The sequence below is a fragment of the Amphiura filiformis genome, chromosome 2 (assembly GCF_039555335.1).
Source record: "Amphiura filiformis chromosome 2, Afil_fr2py, whole genome shotgun sequence".
Taxonomy (NCBI): Eukaryota; Metazoa; Echinodermata; class Ophiuroidea; order Amphilepidida; family Amphiuridae; genus Amphiura; species Amphiura filiformis.
This window is the reverse complement of record NC_092629.1, coordinates 18374856-18396840: the sequence shown is the minus strand read 5'-3', so window position 1 is coordinate 18396840 and position 21985 is coordinate 18374856. Positions and strand designations below refer to the sequence as shown.

Here is a 21985-nt window from a genome sequence, read left to right as displayed (position 1 = left end):
GCAAGAAAGACATTAATTTTCACGTGCATTTCAACCAAGACGCTTCATTAGTGGTGTTCGCCCGTAATGTCATATTATCATGACCGTTTTATTTTGTTTTATGTTAAGGGCTGGGGTATGAACGTTTGGACAGTATTTATTGTGGGACATTAGAGCAGTCATATCGAATTGCATTCTGAATACTAAGAATGTCCTGATATCAAATAATTTTGATTTTTTGAAATTCGCAATGTAATACACATTTTATGACAAATCATTAAAATTGATATTTTTGATATATAACAGTCCTCGAAGTAAATTGTATAAATTTAATGATACATTCTTTAAGTATATGTAGCTGGGAGGAAAGGCCGACGATCAATTGAAAATGTTGACCTTTCGTATTGAAGATATGGATTTCCCCCAAAATAGGTCTTTTGGGAAATAAAATCAATATCTTCAATATGAAAGGTCAAAATTTTCAATTGATCGTCGGCTTTTCCTCCCAGCTACATACACTTTAAGAATATGTCATTAGATTTATAAAATTTACTTCGAGGACTGTTATATATCAAAAATTTGAAAAATATCAAATTTTAATAATTTGTCATAAAATTTGCATTATATCGTGAATTTCAAAAAATGAAAATTATTTGATATGAGAAAGACATTCTTCGTATTCAGAATGCAATTCGATATGTCTGATGTGCTCTCATTTCCCACAAAAATACTGTCGAAACGCTCAAAACGCTCATTCCAGATCCCTTAAGTATATGTCATATTACATGTTTCACATTTGTACGATTTTAAATAATTCTTTATCATGTTTATAGGACATGCTCTGTTATATTTTTATATCCTCTTTTCATTCTTGAAAAGATCGATCATGCTTTTTATTTCACCCATTGGGTATTTCTTTATTAATTTGTGTTTATATGGCGATTTCAAGTGGGATAATAACTCCTGGATGACGTAAGCATAATGTTGATAGATTTAAATATCATTATAAATAGGCACTTAATAATAATGATATTGAAATAAATTGATAAATAGATAAATTAATAGATAAATAAATAAAAGATATATAAGCCTAGATAAATAATAAATAAATGATAAACTAGGAGTAAATTGCAAACATTAAATATCTTAGAGCAAATGAGCATTTAATAAGTTTTTGCGACAAATATTTTGCTCCTTCTTGTACGTTTTATCATTATTTTATCTTTTACTAATTTTTTTTGGGACATGCTCGCTTATTTATTTTTTATGTGTTCCTCTTATCATTTATGAAGTATTTCTTTATTTTTGTTTTAGTACAAGTGATCAATGAATATGTTTAACTGTGGAAATATCGGTAGATAAGGTGTTTTTATTTCACCCTTGAGTATTATTTATAAGTGTATCAACATACATTTCACATGTCATGATTTTTCATTGTTTTATTTTAAAGGAATTCTTTATTGGGGTGCATGCTCTCATATATTAGGTGGTTTTCTTTTCATGTTCCTCTTGTCATTCTTGATAGATGGCTGTTTATTTATGTCGCGTGTTTTAAAAAATACTTAAAAGTATTTTTTTAATTTTTGGTCGAAGTGTATAATTATCATCACATACTGTACGCTGTTTATTTATTTCGCCCTCATTTTCTTTACTTTTGTTTTTAGATCTTTAGTTCTTTATTTTTGTTTCTGTGAATATCATCCGAAAAGTAGGCCTTCTGCACATTATGATTTTTCCTTGCTTTATTTAACTCTTTACTGGGGTGCATGCTCTCTGCTGGTTTTTTTTCATGTTCCTCTTATCATTATTGACAAGATAGCACCTGCTGTACGCTGTTTATTTATTTCGCCCTAAATTATTTCTTTACTTTTGTTTTTAGATTTTGAAGTTGATATCATGATATCACACGCTATGTTTTATACCAACCGCATTGTCTGGTTAAAGACAGTTCTTGTTTTAAATCCTGAATACAATGTCAACATTCAGTTCGTTCACCTCACAATGCGGTGCGATGTTATATAACTGTATATATTGCAGGGTTGCCAAACCCGCGATGTAATAGGCCTAGGTCAATAGGATGAGTTTTGAAGATTTTCCTCGCGACAATTTCCTGTCCTATAAACACCAATTGATGGTTAAGAAAAATATTGCATGACTTCTCAACATTGGCTTACGCGACTTCTGGTAGTTTTTATCTCATAGAAACCAACGGTTGATAAAAAAATATTGGGCGACTTTTCAATGATTTGACCCGCGGTTTGCCCTCATTTGTTTGGCAACCGTGGTCTGTGTTAAGTGAATATATTTCGGTAAGAAAATAATTATCATAGACCATGTAGACAGAACGGACAATAGTCATAGGCGCTCTCCTCCATTTTGAGAAATATACTTTTACACACACACTACATTTATAATTAAAATGATCAGCCTTACTACATTTATAATTAAAATCAGCCTTAAAGTTTTACCTTTTAGTGGGTTAAGCCAAACCTAAGTGGATGAAATATAAATCAACACTTCTGGCACTGATTGGTTTCCGTAGTTGTTATATGGAATACGAGCTGTCTGTAGCTACAAAATTGTCTGCAAATCGGCTTTTGCCGGGCCTCTCTTTTCGGCGTTTTTCTCATTAAATTAGGGTCCCGTTCAAATAAAAAATAAACTGGTGTCTAGATGTAATCACAGTTAACACACCAGGAAAATTATAGAATATACAACAACCTAGTTACACCTGTAGACTGCGAACAAACATGCACCTGGCCAGACCTGGCCGTAAAACAAAGTGTTCTCCCTACGGATACCCTTAAGGGTCACACAATTAATCGGCGATATACACTTACCGTCGATCTTTTGAGGGTGATTTTCTATTCACACAACTTACCAAGAGGAAAGGGCGTAAGTAATGCATAATTTATAGTAATTAGGCATATACTTCTTTATTCTTTAGAGGCGAATTAATTAATATGTAACGAATAACATATATATAGAATTGTCTATAATATTTTTTCATAGAAAATGTAGTCCATTTAGGTAAGCAAGATTACGAAAATAGCACACCAATTAACACATTTACCAACTGGTCTATAGGCCTATATCCAGTATATGTGTGCACCGCACCCCCCTATGCAGGACTCTTTCCAAACCAACTTTGTTAGCTTCCTTTTTATACCAAAAACATGTTACCCGACACTCCGGCCATATTCAAGATCAAAGGTCAACACAGAGGTCAAATCTCAAGGAATTTTGTCGCAGGTAGGTCAAACTATACTTTTTCTAAATCCTTGAATTAAGAGAAATAATTTGGTATGCTAATCTGAGCAACTTTGAAATTTGACCTCTGTGTTGACCTTTGGGGTTTTTTTGACTCAAAGATTCTTAAGATAGCTCTTGATATTTTAAGAAAATATCTCAAAACTTGGGATTTTGTATGTTGAAGCCTATGGCTATAGCATGCCGAGTATTAATTAAGTAACAGATCCGTTCTTTTGGCTTGAAAGAGTCACTTAAACATGTTAAATATAATACACAATAGTTCACAATACGATAAGAACAACTGAATTGTTCGATCAGTCCACGCGTTCTCTATCAGAAAACCATTAATGCACTACACCCCTCATATTTGCTAAGTTACTTTGTTGGTGTAATGCCTCCTCGAGTCCAGTTTGAGAATAAGCCTATTGGCCTACACTCAAACACAAAATCATAATAAACACATTAAGAAAATAATACTCTTGAATCAAGAGTTTTCTGCTTTTGATTTTTGAAGTGATGTATAAAATAGACCCTTACAAAAGGGTGAAAGTACTGTGTATGAGATCTTCCTTAGTATTTCCGTTCATAAAACTTGCTGAACTTATAATAATAATAAATAAACGGAAAAATGTTTCAGGTGTATATCCTGATTCCATGGAAATTCATTCTGAACAGCTTTAAGGGCTCGGATAGCGACATTTGCACAGTATTTTTGTGGGACCTGGGAGCACATCAGACACACCAAATGGCATTTTGAATTGAGGAATGTCCTTCTGATATCAAATAATTTGGACTTTTTGAAATTTGCGATATATATACATTTTAGACCAATTTACAGTGTATACTTACACTCACACTGTAAATTGGCCAGAACACATGGAACGCGTTCATTAATGTAACGTTTTTAACACATGACACGTGTTCAACTTATTTAGAGAACACTAGTGTGAACACCTGAGACGTGTTCATAAGATACAGTTGAACACATGACACATGTGTATAATAAGTGTTCTATAATATTTCAGAACATCAGTGTTCAAACTACAAGAACACCAGTGTTCAAATGAAACAAAGAAAGACATAAGGAAATAAGAACACGTGTCAAGTGTTCAAAGGTGTTACATATGTATTCTAAGTTTTGAAAATGTTGTTTTATTTTTCAAAATCAAATATTAATGTAACAATGTTTCCTTTTTGTGATAGTGCTATAGGTAAGGAGGCACTATTTAAGGCAAATTTTAGTATGGATATGCAGACATGATGAGATATCTTTTCATATAATCTTGGAAACAGAGACAGAACACTAGTGTCAAGTGTTCTATGATTTTATTTTTTAAGACTTTTGGTGTTATTTTTACACTATTGGTGTAATTTTTTGACACCTGGAAGGTATAACAATAACACCAAAATATATTAAAAAAACACCCGGGTGCGGTCCTCTATAGTTAACTCCAACCGGTGTTACTTTTAATACCCGAGTTTGTGCAGTGTAGCTGGGATGAAAAGCCGACCATCGTATGAAAATGTTGACCTTCTGTATTTTGAAGATGTACATGACATGCATAATGTTTCCTAACTTTGGGAATATGTGAATATTTTCACATGATGGTCGGTGTTTCTTCCGTCCCAGCTACATACACTTTATAAGTATACATTTCATTAGCTTTATAAAGTTTACTTCGAGGACTGTTTAATGTCCAAAATGTACATTTTTTTATGATGTGCCATAAAATTTGTATTAGGCCTAGGCTATATCGCGAACTTCAAAACGTCTAATTTATTTGGGACATTCCGATTCAGAATACCATTTAGTGTGTCTGATGTGCTTTGAAGTCCCACTTGAAAAAATAGTGTGCAAAGGTGGGTTACAGAGCCCTTAAGGTTGGTCTGAACCCTGGAATTATGGAAACTTTCGGGCCTCATAACTTCTAAATTGTTTGTCTAAAGTATATAAAAGTATACATATTTAGAATGGCAAAGACTGGATAAGTTCATCTGTGAGGTCAAATTTGGGCCAAAATGGCACTTTTGGCCCAAAATCTAAAAATAACGGTTTTGGCCCACTTCTTTTTGTGCACCGTAACAAAAAAATTCTTGAGCCAAAATTTAATTTTATTAATTTTAAAAACTAGATCAAAATATCTAGGACCCGTTTTTCATTTTTTGAATTTTGACCGATTTCACCAAAAATATTTGAAATTTGTGCCAAAATCGGGCTTTTTTATGATTTTTTTGAAAAATCAACATTTTTTGACCATTTTTGGCGCAAATTTCTCAAAGTTAGTCGAAATTCAAAAAAATGAAAAAACGGGTCCTAGATATTTTGATCTAGTTTTTAAAAACTAATAAAAAAAAATTTTTGGCCCAAAAATTGGCCCAAAAAGAAGTGGGCCAAAAACCGTTATTTTTGGGATTTTGGGCCAAAAGTGCCATTTTGGCCCAAATTTGACCTCACAGCTGAACTTATCAAGTCTTTGCCATTCTAAATATGTATACTTTTATATACTTTAGACCAACAATTTAGAAGTTATGAGGCCCGAAAGTTTCCATAATTCCAGGGTTCAGACCAACCTTAACAACTTTAGAAAACACAACAGTCCATTTAAGTGTATGATATGTCTGTTCTTAATAACCAGTGACCACTCGTCTTACAATTTGTTTGCCATTAAACAAACCCTTGAAATGTTTTCTCTATTCAAAACATAAAACATGTAAAACAACATATCTGGTGTAGCTTTCGCGTAACCCTTGTTCATATTTGGGCAACGGTTTAGAACTCTTTAGGATACGAGTGTGTATCGTAAGTGGTATAATTGAACACAAATAGCTCTGTAAAGAGATATCAAAGTTTGAGTCCCTGATTAATTGCATCGAAACACTCCAAAGCTCGATATAAATGATGAACGCAGGGGTCATGAGTGGTTCTGGGTGCGAATGTGTTTTGGGTTAAAATAACTTTCTCGTGCAGGTTTCGCGGACCAGATATCACGCTTTCTGACGTGCACAGTTTATTGCCGTAAGTTTCTTGAAGGCATTCGGGACGGAGACTTGTGGTCCGAAAGAGATCACCGTTGAATTTGAGGTGCCAATATTGTAATCGTGAAAAGACATCTTCTCTGCAGACACATAACAAAATTCACAAATTTAGCGGCCTTTATCAACTATTTTCTTCGGCATTTTCAGGACAGAATAAGATGTAGCCTACTCATGAATAAATAGTGAATTCAGAAATTCCCAGACTATTGGTCGCGACCCAAATTGCAAATCACGCGTATAGACTTGGGGACGAGTAATAAAAATCAGTTTTGAAGTCAGTCTGATCCCGAGTCTGACCGGAGAAGATTTGTCACAATGACGAACAATGATAGTAATTAATCCTCTCTGAGATATTGTATGTATGTCTCTGAAATTATTAATGAACAAAAAATTGTGGATCGACTCTATAGCTTTTATAGTAGGAATTATTAAAACTGGTTTCATCATTGTCTTATTGTATATTTACTATCATATCAATTTTCTCCAGGGTTTTGACTGACGACAAGTTTCATTTTTGTTTTAAAAAATCCAAAAATTTCAGAATTGTAAATTTTCATGACCATAATTGGAATCAGCATGCAAAATGCATTAAAATGAGTACAAACAAGCCCAGTATTGGTTCAGTGGTTCTTAAGATAGCTCTTGATAATTTTGGGAAAATTATTTCAAAACTTGGAATTTTTACATTGAAGCCTATGGCTGTTATATGCATACAACATAATAGACAACTTAATAAGGAAAAACAAAGTAATTTTCGATTCTGTAATCACTCAAATGAAACCGAGTCTAGACTATCAGTTAGAAAACAAAACAATATTTGCCACAAATGTATAATAAATTCTTTTTACAACTAGCTTAAAGAAAGTACTCAAAACTTAAGATGTTTTTTCACGATTACAATTGGCACTTCAAATTCAACGGGGGTCTCTTTCGGACCACAAGTCTCCGCCAGGCATGTCTTTTAGAAACTTACGGCAATAAACCATGCACGCCAGAAAGCTTGGCTACTTTATTGCTCTTAAATAACAATTTGATTTGAATAGAAGCTCTTAAACTTGCAAGCCGTTTGTATCGACAATTTGATTGTTGCGTCGCGAATCACGGTCTGGTGAAGAGGCTACGATGGCTCGTATATATGAGATAATGGGAGATAATTTACCCGATAATTTTCTTGTCTGTGCGCCATGCTCTGTCGTAACATGTATCACGTCTTATTTTTGTTTACATGGCTGCTATGGATGGAACATTAATGTGATCCAATCTGAGACCATATGCATTAACTTGACGATAGTTTTATTTTTAAACTATTTTTTTTTATAGAAATAGGCCTACCAATAAGGCGACGAAAAAAAACACCCTGTTCTATGGGCCCAACCGACCCAGAATTTGCGTTTTGGATTTTTTTTGTTGCTAAAATCAGCCGTTTTAGGGCAATTTATTAATTTTTGCTGATTTTTTAAAGAAAATGTGTTTGCAAAAAAAGTTGTTGTTTTGTTCAGATTTTTGAGAAATTGTAGGGTAAATTTAGCTTCCACAAGCAAAAAACGAAAGGAGAAAAAAAATCAGTAATTTATTAATTTGTCATAAAATTTGTAAAATTTCACAAAATCAAAATATTATTTGATATGATCAGGACATTCCCCGCATTCATAATTCAATTTGGTGTGTCTGATGTGCTCTCAGGTCCCACAAAAATATTTTGCGGTTGCTAAGTTCCTTAAAGAGGACAGCAAGTTCTGGTTTGAAGCCCGCAGTCGAAATATTATATCCCAAACAGATTCAGAATCCTACACATAGCAGCTGACCGATTATTATTAATAATAATATATGAAAATACACAATATCAATGTTTACAAGCTTGTCATATTTGATAATCAAACCATATCTTGATTGACAAGTTGGAATCAAAAGAACACATGTCAATTTTAAGTGTGTCCTTTAACTATCAACCCCTTATCTCAACCAACCATCGTCCATTTGTCATTATTTACGTATTAAAAAAATATATATAAAAGACTCGCATGGTTGTCCGGGCTTTTAGTGCAGTACGGAGGAGAAGGGGGCAAATGGTGGCAGCTATCCCCTGTGCGAAGTCTTGGGATGCTGCCAGCTTCCCTGATATTTAATATTTTATGCACTTTTTAGAGCACTTCCAAAATGCCTCAAATACCACCTTAAGTTATAGCAAATATTCTAGAATACTTCGGTATAGTATTTCTAACAGTATGTCGTTGGTTATCACAGTACCGGTGCAGCCAGTCTCTAGAGCATTTGCTATAACTTAAGGTGGTATTTGAGGCATTTTGGAAGTGCTGTATCTTTTAAACAGATTAATTGAGTAGAGTAAAGCACACTATCAATATGCCTTTTGTTTGAAGCAAATCGGATATACGGTTTTCAAAATATATCAATTTATATTTTCTTCGTATCGTATGTTATTGTTATATCAATATAAACCAATAAAGTTAATAAGCTACAAAATAAGCGGGAAACGCTCATTAATATGTCATATTTGCCAATATTTTGCTAAAATTACATGCATAAATGTAATGTTCAGGGTACTTTTATTTTGCATATACTTCTGCCTAGAAACCGTTGGTCAAAATGGGATTATGTTTTCATGTATTGTATATATAGTCTAGCACCGGGAGTCTGGCCGTCCTCTAATTTGCATATTTGCATAAACAATTAGCATTTTTTATGCAAATTAGCTCATTAATTGTGCAATTATGCAAATTAGAGGACGGCTAGACAAAAATGTATTAGAACATAATTATTAGAAACACTTTGACCAAATTTCAAGGTAAAAATGTGCAAAATAAAAGTACCCTAAACATTTATGCATGGATTTTTATATGTGCAAAATTATTTAGCTCATTAACTACATTGAGTATTGATTAAAAAACCCAATAAGATATAAAGAAAATATAAATTGATGTATTATGAAAACCGTATGCCCGATTTGCTGCAAACAAAAGGCATATTAATAAGTGTGCTTTGATCTACTCAATTAATCTATTGAAAATTGAATGCATTTCCTAATTTCCAGAAATATACTCATTTACCACCTATGAGTATGAATTCCTGTTGAGAAAGTCTATCTACTTATTTATATAAAGACTGCACAAAGAGTAACTCAGCTGTTATAAATACGCCTACGCCTATAGCGTCAGAACTAGTAATTGTGTTCACAATATTTCAGCATAGAAAGAAGGATGATTTATTTACGCGCATTTTGGTACCCCATTTGTCCAATTTCGTTCAATATTAACAACACAGCAGTGTTTTAAAGAAAAATACCCGAATTGAAAAAGTTGCAGCTATTTGTATTGATTTGAAGTCAGCGCGAAGATAAAAGGGGGGGTTACATGCCACACTGCTTGCGTAATAACCATTGATCGCTGTAAACTGCAACTTTTAAATTCAGGTATTTTTCTCAATGCGCGTAAATAAATCATCCTTCTTTCTACGGTAGAAATATCGTGGAAACAATTGTTAGTTCTGAAGCGTATTTATAACAGCTGCGTTACTTTTTGTGCAGACTTTATATATATCGTGCATGCAAAGTGCAGGTGTGTAGCGTGTTGGTCAGGTCAATTTTATGTTGAATGACATGTTATGGTTTGTGTGTTCTCCGATAATTATCTGTTTGATTGGAGTTCGGAGTACATGGTTGGTAACGGAAATATTGGGGTGTAACTAGGCATTCTATATTTTGATGTTTGATAGACCAGGTCGCTTACAAGTCATAAATGAGCCATGTATTGGTCATATGTCTGTCAGTAATTAAATTAACATAATAAGTTGAGATGTCATATTGCGTATTTCTTTTATCGTCATTGCTTTTATGTCCATGTCTTTATTGCTTATTTTATAATATATGATTTGAAACATTATTTTTGTCACCAAAATTAAATATTATTTAAATCAAAAAGAATGTATTTCATATCAATTTTTTGAGATATATGCCACGAATATAACGCCTTACATTATAGGCAACGAATTATAAAGTTACACCGTTACTTGAATCAAACTGCATGCATCAGACAAGTGCATGTACTGTACCGTAATTAGAATGCATTAAGCTGCACATATAGTATAGCGGGTCGAAATTATGTGACCATTTGGTCATAAATGCAGTGTCGTTGGGACTTCTTACGTTGCAGGACCGTCACTCCTGTCCGGACAAGACTCCGCTTTCGTGAAACTTCTTCGGACTACCCTCGGACATAGGTTCGAATTTATTGGGTTATTCCAATTAAAATCCACACATTTCCTGTGGAAGATTTTGGAAATATCTTCCACGGGGGGAGTATGAATCAAATGGAATGAATACATTCTACTCGCCTTCCCTCTGCACTGTAGAAAATTCAGGATGAATCGTCAGTCTCAGAGGGCGTATGAAATTCAAATGGAACTGCCTAGTCTGTTCTTTGCATTTGAAATCCATACTCCTTTTCACAGGAGTTTAAAGTGGAATAGTCCATTTAAAAGCAGACACTTTTTTGATCATGTTCATTTTTATGTTGGTAATTTCGTGTCTAAATTGTTCAACATGGTTCAACGTCAGATAAGCTGCTACGCTTACGTTTACCCATGCATTTAAACTTAAGTACTAGTACACAACTAATTGTTGTAGATATATACTAAAACCTACTTGTTGTATTTACCAGCGCTATCATGTCTTCCATGATATCTCGATTCTCGCCGCGTTTAGAGTGCCAATAATTGTACGATTCCACTAGATCAGATTTGTATTGATAAACCACAAGTGTCAGATGAAACCTGCTGATATATGAAGTGAAAATCTATTTTATTTAAAAAAGCTGCCATGTGCGAATTGTATTATTTCCGTGTTTTGAAAAAACATAATCTATAAAGAAAGAAAGAAAGAAAGAAAGAAAGAAAGAAAGAAAAAAAGAAAAAAAGAAAGAAAGAAAGAAAGAAAGAAAGAAAGAAAGAAAGAAAGAAAGAAAGAAAGAAAGAAAACACAATAATGTTTTTTTTAAAGAAAACCCCCAACAAAAACTAAGCCAAAATAGGTTTACAGCAACTATTTTCAGTTACGACATTCTGCTTTAACATGTCGCTTCTGCTTCTGATAGCATTAAATGTAGAGGTGTCAATCTTACGAAGGCGAAAGAAATTATAGTCGGCAAAGGTGTGAAAAGTATGTAGCATTGCTACCCAATATGAAGGTTGCTTTATGGGTTGGCTTACACGGTGAAGATGGGTGGTAAAATGAGTGACATGTTCTATTAAAAATAAAGAGTGTGTACATTTGAAGGATTCTATGAGTTTTTAATCCAAAGTATAACAATAAATTTAGAAAAAAAATAGTGTTGATTTTATTTATAACTCAAGACGAAGGATTAAAGACTATACGAGAAACAAGGCACTTCTGTGACAAAGAGCTATGCATGTGAAAGCAAAGAACAATTATCATGTCTAATTTTAAAGCAAGGAAGATACGAGTGAACTTTTCAATCATATAATTTATTTAAGATATTTAGCAAACGAGTAAAAAACTAATTTAGTAAATCGTTTCTTTGTATAGTGTCTTGCAATTATAACAGATTAGAGACATTAACAATAGAAAATAAAAGAAATAGATAGAATTTTGTGAGTTGCATGAAAAAAAATGAAACAAATAAAAATAAAAACAAAAACAATGTATGACAGGTCCTATTAGAGACGCTTCTCCGCCAGACACAAGGTCATTTCTCTATGCATTGCAAGATATGTATATGTCCAAATTTCAAGACCCATGACAAAATTTGGATTTTTTTTTCTTCTTGAAATGTCAACCCAAGATGAAATCTGATTGTAGGAGCTACACGTGTTAACTTGGTTGGATTCGTAAGTGCCATGATGCGATTACGTTGTCTCGAGGTGCGATATGATCGATATTTTGGTCGCTAAAAATCTTCCTAAATTCGCAGAAATAACTGATCTCACGACATACAGGCGAGAGGCGAACAGTGAAATCATTAATTAACCCCCAGAAAAATATTTTAATTTAATTCAAGTGGGCGCTTGTATAATCTCATATAGAATTATCCAAGTGGATTATCTTTTTTTTGGTTGAATTAATCACACAGTCGCTACATTCTTCCTATTGTTGTCTATTGTTTTTTATTGTTTTCTATTATTTGTTGTTTTGGTGACTTTATTATCTTTTTTACATAAGTGTGGATTAAGCCCTATAAATCGGTATGTGGTCTACCCGGTGTTGTGAATAAGAAGTTAATCCTCTTTAATATCACAAAAAAACACCAAACACTTTTCTTCAGTAAGCTAATTAAGTCGATTTAATATTCCAGTGACACGCCATTGACCAATCAGAGAGCGTGTACCATTATATGACAAATTGATTGGTGCAGTGACAAAATAGCACAATTGACTCTAGCACCGCCCATCGTAAAATGCTCAATGCATACACTATAGTGCGCTTACCGCTTACGGGCTGTTCTTTAACCATATGCCATTACTCAGTCCATGCGTGTGTGTGGTATTATATGAATAGCGCCTTATTGCATACATAACTATTGTCCATTTACAATAAGCTCTCTAGCATACTTTAGCCTCAAACTTCACTTCAGTTTTTCATTCGTGATTGTCGATGGCAGAGTAAGTGGATCAAATTTTACAGCTCTAAAGTTCTTAATTTTTTTGGAAGTGTACTCTATTTTCTCATTGTGTATCATCTACAATACCACGTACTTCAGTGCAGTTTGCAAGTCAACTGTATTAACAATTCCACATTTTGTGTGTTTTTATACAACAGTTTTTACTATCAATCTTTTGGACTGATACCACCAGAGTTTGACATCAGCAGATTTCCTGAATTGGTGTCCCTACAACAAAAATCCAGGACACCACGGACCTCATCGTCCATGGACGACACTGAAGCTGTTATGAACTCAACATTATCAAAGACAAGTTTTTCTGTGAAAGATATACTCGAGATGCCACAGGTAGCAGCAGCGGCGGCGGCAGCAGCAGCAGCGCAGCGCGCGGCAGCCACGGAGATTCGCCCAGTAAGAACGCCGGGTTGGGTGCGCTAGATCATCTCACCGTAGCCGATCATGGTTCTCCGCATGATTCGCCGCTGGCATATTATGACAATAGTGATAACCCGTATACGAGATGGCTACAAAGTCAGGGTGCAGACCCAATGGCTTATTCTGGTAAGCCTTTTATTTTATCAATTTTGACATATTTGCCAGATTATGTTATGTTTATTTCCAATTTTAACACATTGTTCTTTTTCAGCTTAGATGCCAACATTTTTGCTCATATGAAATTGAAAACGTCATTCTCATTTTCCACGTTAACTAAAATTGCGATTTTCAAGTTTTCTTAAAATCTAAGTGAGTCCATTGTATTGAGATATTAATAATATTAGGAGCCTTTAAAATCTAAATTAAAAGAGATGTATATGTGTGTTATGCAAATACGTAAGGGATTTTCTTTCAGGATATGGTTATCATTGTAAGTTTAAATATTAAATATTAATGTAACATTCACTGTATTTCAACAAAATTTGCTACCTCTGAAATATATTCTAACTTAACTTCGTGCAAACTTATTAAAATTATATTCAAATAGGTCTATTTTCAAAATGTCAGATGTTCAATTTTCTGGAAGATAATCGCACGATGTTATGATATGCATTGGCAAGTTTTAAATGTCAAAAGAGGAGAAAAAACACTGCTTGGATTTTTGTTTAATTAAAGTTACTTTCAGACAGAATTGCTTTTCAAGTTTCTTTTAGCATTTGAAGTATAAGATACATTTCCAAAAACAAACAAAAAAAATCACAAAAAGTGAAAGAAAAATCATAGCCATACCCAAAAATGCTGCCACTTGTTTAAAAATTAACAAATCTCTTTTTATTACCATGATAGGGTCATTCTCCATTTTCATTCCACGCTCCACAAACAACGTGTGTTGACATGTTGTGGCAAATTGTCCGCAAAATATAACCGATCAACATGTGCACCGTGTTTTGATGTTATTTAATACAAATCTGTATCAATTTAAGGTCATTTTCTCAATTATTTAACACACTCCCACACAAAAGAATGCAAAAAATACAATATATTCCCTGTCTAAAACACAAAAAGAACAATCACGGCGAGCAGATCAATTATCATTATCAATCTCATTGACTTTGACCATGCAGTCATCTACGATTTGTCATCGCATCAATTATAAGCAATAAACCGCTTAACTTAATTTTCCATCTTTGCACAATTTGACTCACAGGCCAATTTAACACGGCGTGATGTTATTATCTCTACACTGAAATCTCTTCTCCGGAGATGATCAAATAGTCGCTTCATTTACCACAATCATCAGGTCTTATTAAATATCGTTACCCGGTATTTTTGTTTTACTAAGCATGTTAAGCGCGTGTTCATGGCTTTGTTTAGCAACGCATCATTAAATACTTTGGTGTGAATATGCATATCTTAATAATGATATTAAAGCGCGATGTGCTGTGATGATCTTTTAGTCTTATTAATTTAACTCCGAGACAAAGCAAGTGTTTCAGTTTATCTATGTAAATACCAACGCCATCCGTGCTACTTAATTAAAGTATACGCGTTGTCATGGTGATGATGGCATGTTCTTTTAATAATAGAAAATAAAAATGTTAGAGGATAGCCGAAATAAGAATTAAATGGCATGACCCCGACGTAATTTGTCTGAATCAATTCACAGAAATGATCACACTGATTCAAAAGTATGTTACAGCACATATACACGGTACACATATCATAGACCTATAAATTACATCAAAATAACACCAAGATTACTTTGTGAAAAGAAAAAAACAATTCGCTAGAGAAAATGGGATTTTTATTGCTAAAAAAACCAAAACAATTCGCTAGAGAAAATGGGATTTTTATTGCTGTCTACTGAAGATAGCGCGACATTGTTTGCTGTACAGTGTGCATACCAACATGTAGGGTCAGCACATGGAAGATAGCATGATGTTTCACCGCTGTCTACCGTAGATAGCATATCTAATTACAATGATATTGCGATAGTCTTTTAGGCGCTTGATTAAGAAGAGTCAAACACATTGTATAATTTTATATCTTCAAGATAGCACAAGATATCATTCTCTTTCTAAAGGATTTGCATTTATCAAATATTTTAGTATTCACTGCAGTTATAACTTAGTTTCAGATGTGTTTGGCTATTTGAGATCTTATTCACTTGTTTTAAAGTCAGAACAGTATCAATCAATATGTTATGTTTACTTGGATGTTAGCCCTCTATCTGTCGTTAGAACAATCCGATGGTGTAATATTTTTCAAACAAGTTTACAAGTTACCGCAGTTAATCGCAATTTGTTTAATTTTGTCAATGCTGCTATCTACTGAAGATAGCAAATATTGTATTTTGTATGCGTGTCTATACAGCTGATGAAACATTTGAATCCATTTGATAGTTTACAACTTGTAGTGTTTTTTTCTTTTCTGAATAGAATTTGTATTTACCTCTTATTTTGTTTGTTCCTTTGTTTATAATCATATTCATAAGTAAACAATGTGCTATTCCTTAAAATAGATGCACACCCCTAGGGGATTTCAGCTTTCGGACTTGTTGCCAGCCCAGCTCATCCGAAATCCAGACTTTGAAAGTGACGTGTCCAAAGGCGAGAAATCCAGCAGAAAAGTAGTTACAAATTAAAAATCCTTAACTTCAGAGGTTCATTTAGGGAAAGTCTGTGATATTTCATTCATTTAATTGCATTTCCAAGGTTTTCCAGCAACTGAAATTCCAGTCGTTTTCAGAAAGCAAACTTGGAACTCCAGACATTTATTTAATTGAAAAGTTAATCCCCAATGGGATGTGCATTTATTTTCTGGGATAGCCCAATTTGCTCTTTGTTATGCGGATTTCATCCGATATGTTATAGCCTATTTAATGTTATAGCCTATTTTTCTTAATGATAACCTTTCTATTGCTTTGTGTCTTTGCAGCTTTAGCCCAAGCAGCCTGTGCAACCACTCAAATCCCCATCACTCCACCAAAACCAAGCCCACCAATAACGACAACCAACAACAACAATACCACCAGCATCAACGGCAACAGAGTCAACGACCCTTCCGTCACACATGACACCGACGCTCCGACGCCGACAACCAATACACACTCTGACGGCGCGGAAAGTCCTGTATGCAGCGACAGCGAGTCACAGAACCAGTCTTCCACGGGTGACGTTGTTAAGAAGCGAAAGCGACGTGTGTTGTTTTCAAAAGCACAGACTTATGAACTTGAACGCAGATTCAGACAGCAAAGATATCTCTCCGCACCAGAACGTGAACATCTCGCTAGCATCATTCGACTCAGTCCAACTCAAGTTAAAATTTGGTTCCAGAACCATCGTTACAAGTTGAAGCGTGCTCGTCAAGAGAAAGGACTTGATATGAACCCGTTACCTTCACCGCGTCGTGTTGCCGTACCCGTGTTAGTACGTGACGGAAAGCCCTGTGGTGCAGGGATGAACATGAATGGTGCCGTATCGGCAGCCGCTGCCGCCGCATCGTGTATGGGTATCGCAAAGAATCACCACGATATGGTATCGTCGGCGGGCACTGCCCCTCCACTCCAACATATGCAGCACTCCCCCTCGCAATGTAGTTATACAGCTTCAGTTCCATATAGCAGTTATAGCACTTTTAATGGTATGTCAAATAATATGCAGTATACGGGTTCCATGGCACAACCGTGGACGTGGTGAGACTGTTTATACTCACTTTTAAAAGACTTTAACAAATTGGACATGTAGATATGAACACTGAACTGAAAAAGAAAGACTGAAGCCAAAACATGGTAACTTTTTATACTTAAGAATTTAAACAACACAGTGCAAGATTATAAATGTTGTGCAACTGAACATAGGCGCATGAAGAATTGTTTCCTGTACCTCTGTTCATTTATGTTCATTCCAATCAAGGTGTAGCTTGTTATTATATGTATATATAAGCTATGTCAGAAAATTGCAACACCTTGTATGTTTTTTTTTATTAAACGCAGGTTCTTTCCACGTAATTACATGTGTACATGGTATCGTAAACAATTTGAAGTCACTGGGCATACACGTAAAATTATAGCCTATAGTCTTTTCACATGGACAGAGATCATTTTGATGTGTTTGAATTGCAGGTATTATAATTGCAAGTAAAGTTGAATTTATGCTATACATCGCTGAGCGATATATAGCGATTGGTTTTCTTTTCAACCAATGAGATTGACATTTTCGTTGTGATGGGAAGCGTGCTAGCTCATTGGTCCAATCGCTCGTCGCTCAGCGATAGAGTATAAAGTCAGCTTAAACAGTATCTTGACTCGAAGAGACTCCTTGAGACATGTTTGACTTGTAGAAAGTGCTTTGACATTAATTTTGTCCAGCATGCTGAAAATGAAAGTTGAAAAGCTTTGGTTCTGAAGGCTTTTATATAATGGTCCATTGTTATGAGAGTTCAGTATACTGAACTTGAGAGTAAATTTCATTATTCTAAAAGTTACGAATAATATCTGTTCAAAATAACAAACCTTCGTGAAAAATAACGCATATGTTTTGACCTGACTGGTGGAAAGAGGCTCCTTTTTACTCAAAAATAAAATGGTTGATTGATTCCAGTAAGTATTTTGTTTAAAGATAACATCATCTTGTATTTAATAACGACCAAAGATTAATATATGACGAGAACATGCATATCATTATGAAAATTACCTATTGATTTTTTTCAAAGGATTTCTTGTTCGAGAAAACTAAAATCACTAACCATGCTAACGGGGTAATTAGTATTTGTTTGTATAGTGACATGCATTTTTAATGAATTTCTTGTTTAAGGAAACAGTAAAATGTAAACATGCATCAAGTAGATATAAACTATTATTTTCCATTATTTGTTTCACAGTTTAATGTGTTGCTTTTGGTTAAAATGATCCGTCCAATTAGTTATGATATGAACACTGTAAAAATACTGGGTAAATATTTTGCTCAAATCTGGTGCATCTTAAACGTACTCTAGCTATACATGTAGGCATTGACAACCTGCAGTTTAGGTGTGTAAAAACTGCCAAATGTTTGGTGTTTTTGCTTGAATTTAACATAGTTTTTGTAGTTAACTATTGGATGATGGGTACACAGAGAAAAATGTTGTTCAAACTTTTAAACAACTGTTTCTCTGTAAAGTAAGCTTGAGGGCAATTAATTACGCATTATTTTAACAGTATATTTCCTGCTACAAGTGTTCTTTTTTTATTCGAAATGACATGTATGAGAAGTGTTTAAAAGAAAAGGACCCAACGAAACTTAAGTTGATAACCTCATCTGAGTGTCAACACAGAATTGAGCTTTTACTAGTACGTTTATAATGTTGATATCACATTTGTTATGAAACACACGGTTAATACACTCCCAAGATTTGTGGTTTAAATGATAATTGTTTATTTTTCATCTATAAGCATTTCTTGAATTTTGTGCTAATCCATTTTTAAGTTTTGAATAAGGAAAACTATAATATTTTCTTTTGAATTGACTGGGGAAAAAAGAAAGGAAAACCTAAAAACACATTTTGTGCAGAACCGTTTTTAAGTTTCAAATGAAAACTTATTTTCTTAGCAAACTTTGGATTTGACCACAAAGTTGACAAGAACAAAATCTGAAAACACATCTTGAATTATGTTCGTTTTTATAGTTAAAAAAGAATACTATAATTTTCTTCGGAAACTTTTGGTTTGAGCACAAACTTATCTGCTTATAGGAACATAATTAACAGGAAAAAGAATCAATTTTTGCATTTGTTTCAAGTTTCAAATCAGGAAATTCATAAGTACTTGAAGAAACTTTTGATGTAGCCCAAAGGTGACTGGGCTTTTCCAGTTAAAATCCATACACCCCCTGTGGAAGACATTACCTTAGTTTCCAACACAGGGGGTGTAGATTTCATATGGACTTTCAAAATGGGCTATTTCAGTTGAAATCCATACACTCCCAATAAACCCAATGGGAGACATGACCTTAATCTCCCACACAGTGAGAAGATTTCAAATGCAGTTGCCCTTTCAGGTAACACTCCCTGTGTTGAAGATTAAGGTTATGTCTAACTTACGGAGTGTATGGATTTCAGCTGGAATAGCCTAATGGATATTTTTAACAAATGGTGCAGAAAGAACCCATTTTAAGTTGAAATTACAGCCAGAATTAACACAAATTGGTGCATTCTATGTGATATACGTTTATAATTATATATTCTCAGAAATAAGAGTTCTTCTAAAGTCTATCCACATCACACCTTAATGACTTTCGATAAAGAACCAAACCGGATCCAGGTTGCAAAAGGTTCTGCAAAGAAGGTTAAAGAACCTTTTTAAGAACCTACAATTCTGTAGGGTTCAAATTCCATTAAAAGAGGACAACAATCATTCGATGAAGAACCAAACTGGATGTATGGTTGTATACAAGATTGCAAAAGGTTTAAACCTTAAATTCTTCAGGGTTCCAATTCGATAATAGAGGACAAAACCATTTTAAACGCGTTTGAGGACTTAGAAGTTAGGTACTTGTTTCTGGGAGTATATTGGTACTTAAATCTTAAAAACACAAAACAAGGATTACAATGTGAATTTTTATAGGCAGCGTGTAAAAATACTTTGGTACATAAAACGTTTGTATTTTATAAGACAACTCTGAACGTTTTTGCATCAATTATATAGCAGCTCAAATTCAAAACAGTAATCAATTTGAAGCATTCAGTGGGACGGGTTTTTTGTTTATTTTTGTATTTTTTTGTTTTGTTTAATTGTATGCTATAAGTTTGCAGGCAAATTAGTGTGATTTTGTTGAATTGAATTGAAATATTTGTTCAGCAAATGTGCAAAGAAATCATGCTGTTGGGGGAATGCTCACTGCCTGTAACGCTATATCTATCAATTTGATTTGAACGTGACATCACACCAGTCCGGATCAAAGTGATCTGGATATGGATTCAATAAGAACGTATGCCATTCCATATCATTTTGTTTAGAATTCTAATCTTAAATTTGATTATATCACGATCATATTTGATATGAAATAGATCGCATTTGAATTTGGATCAAGTTGATCAGGATTGCAACGGTCCCTATTTGATCCTAAACCAGATCATTATTTAATGCGGGCTAATAATGCATTGCATGTGAAGTCATTGGGAATCATATTCAACTTAATATTAATTTTGGTGTCCCATTATATTATGTTATGTTTTACAATTTACATGATGCCACTCTTATCATTAAGTCTCTTAACACCAAATTGGGCGATTACAATTGAAAGCTATACACCCCCTATGTAAGACATGACCTTGATCTTAGAATCTTGTACACCGGGGGTGTAGATTTCAAATGGAGATGCCCATTCAGTACAAGGTAACCATTTGTAATTCACACTCCCTGTGTGGAAGATTAAGGTCGTATCTACCACAGGGGGTGTAAGTTATTTCAAATGGAATAGCCCAATTATGTCCGTATCCTCATTGAATGGCATTTAACTGTGTTGGGTACAAAAACTGAACTTTTGAATGGGGTTATAGGAACGGTATTAGAAATTGGTTTTTTCTATTTAAAATCCACACTACCCCTGTGAAAGAATTTGGAAATATCTTCCACAGGGGGAGTATGAATTTCAAATGGAAAGAACATATTAGGCAGCTCCATTTGAATTTCTGATTCAACCTGAATCTTCCACAGAGGGAGGATGAGTTTCAAAAAGAGTTGGTTGATAGTGCTAATTCCATGCATATATGAAATCACACTACCCCTGTGGAAGATATTTCCAAAATCTTCCACAGGGAGAGTGTGGATTTGAAATTGAATGGCCCGATGAGAATTTGGTTAGCTCATAAAGTATACCTCCAATTTGACATTTCACTATTATTTATTATTTGATGTATTTTCATTTATTTTTATGTATACATGTAATGTTAATATATTTTGTACACTTTGTTGAAACTGCTCATTATTATAAATATCATGTTGTACCAAAATAAATTATTGCACGTTGAAAACTTAACTGTATCAAACGCTTTATTTCTGTCTATTTATTTAAGTTGTTATTTTCCCATATTCATTCAGTCTACTCTTCTCTAGTAAAAAGGCTTAACAGATAACAAAAGAATTATAGGTGCTAGTTATTTTCACCCCATATACATGAAGACAGATATGTCAAAATTAAAACAAATCAGCTACCTACCAAGACCTCATTTGTTGAAATTGGTTGAGAATTAAATAAACGGTGATCCAAAAACCCAAAGAAGGAACGAAAAGTAAAAGTTGCTTTTTCTTTAAGCATAAGCACAGTTCTAGTTTTCTTGCTCGAGCCTGAACGCTTTGTACAAATCAATGGAACATCCAATGGAGCAATCTGCAACTTTTGAATTTGCATTTTCCTTGGGATTTTGGATCAGCGCGTCTTTATAATCTTGACAGATTTCATTCAGGACGAACGAGGTCTTAAATCCGAGTTAAGATGCACTGGTTCTAATTATGACATATCTGTCTTTGTTTAGGATATACAGGGGTGAAATACCTGGTACCTTAAAGGCCCATTCAGTGATCGCAGCGCAAGTGTATATTGCTTGCAAGTGAAGTGAAGGAAAAGTCATTCAAATTGTCATTTTGAAATTAAAAATTTGGCAAAAAACAAAGAAAA

At 34.1% G+C, this 21985-nt stretch overlaps 1 protein-coding gene across 1 annotated transcript; it reads left to right on the top strand.

The window, feature by feature from the left end:
* The first annotated feature begins 12724 nt into the window (after window positions 1–12724).
* LOC140145954 (homeobox protein Nkx-2.2-like) lies at window positions 12725–21346 on the top strand. Its single transcript, XM_072167691.1, is given in 4 exon segments — window positions 12725–12897; window positions 13055–13290; window positions 13293–13457; window positions 16269–21346. Coding segments are annotated over 4 exon segments (1170 nt in total). The 5' UTR covers window positions 12725–12889; the 3' UTR covers window positions 17030–21346.
* Window positions 21347–21985: the final 639 nt, after the last annotated feature.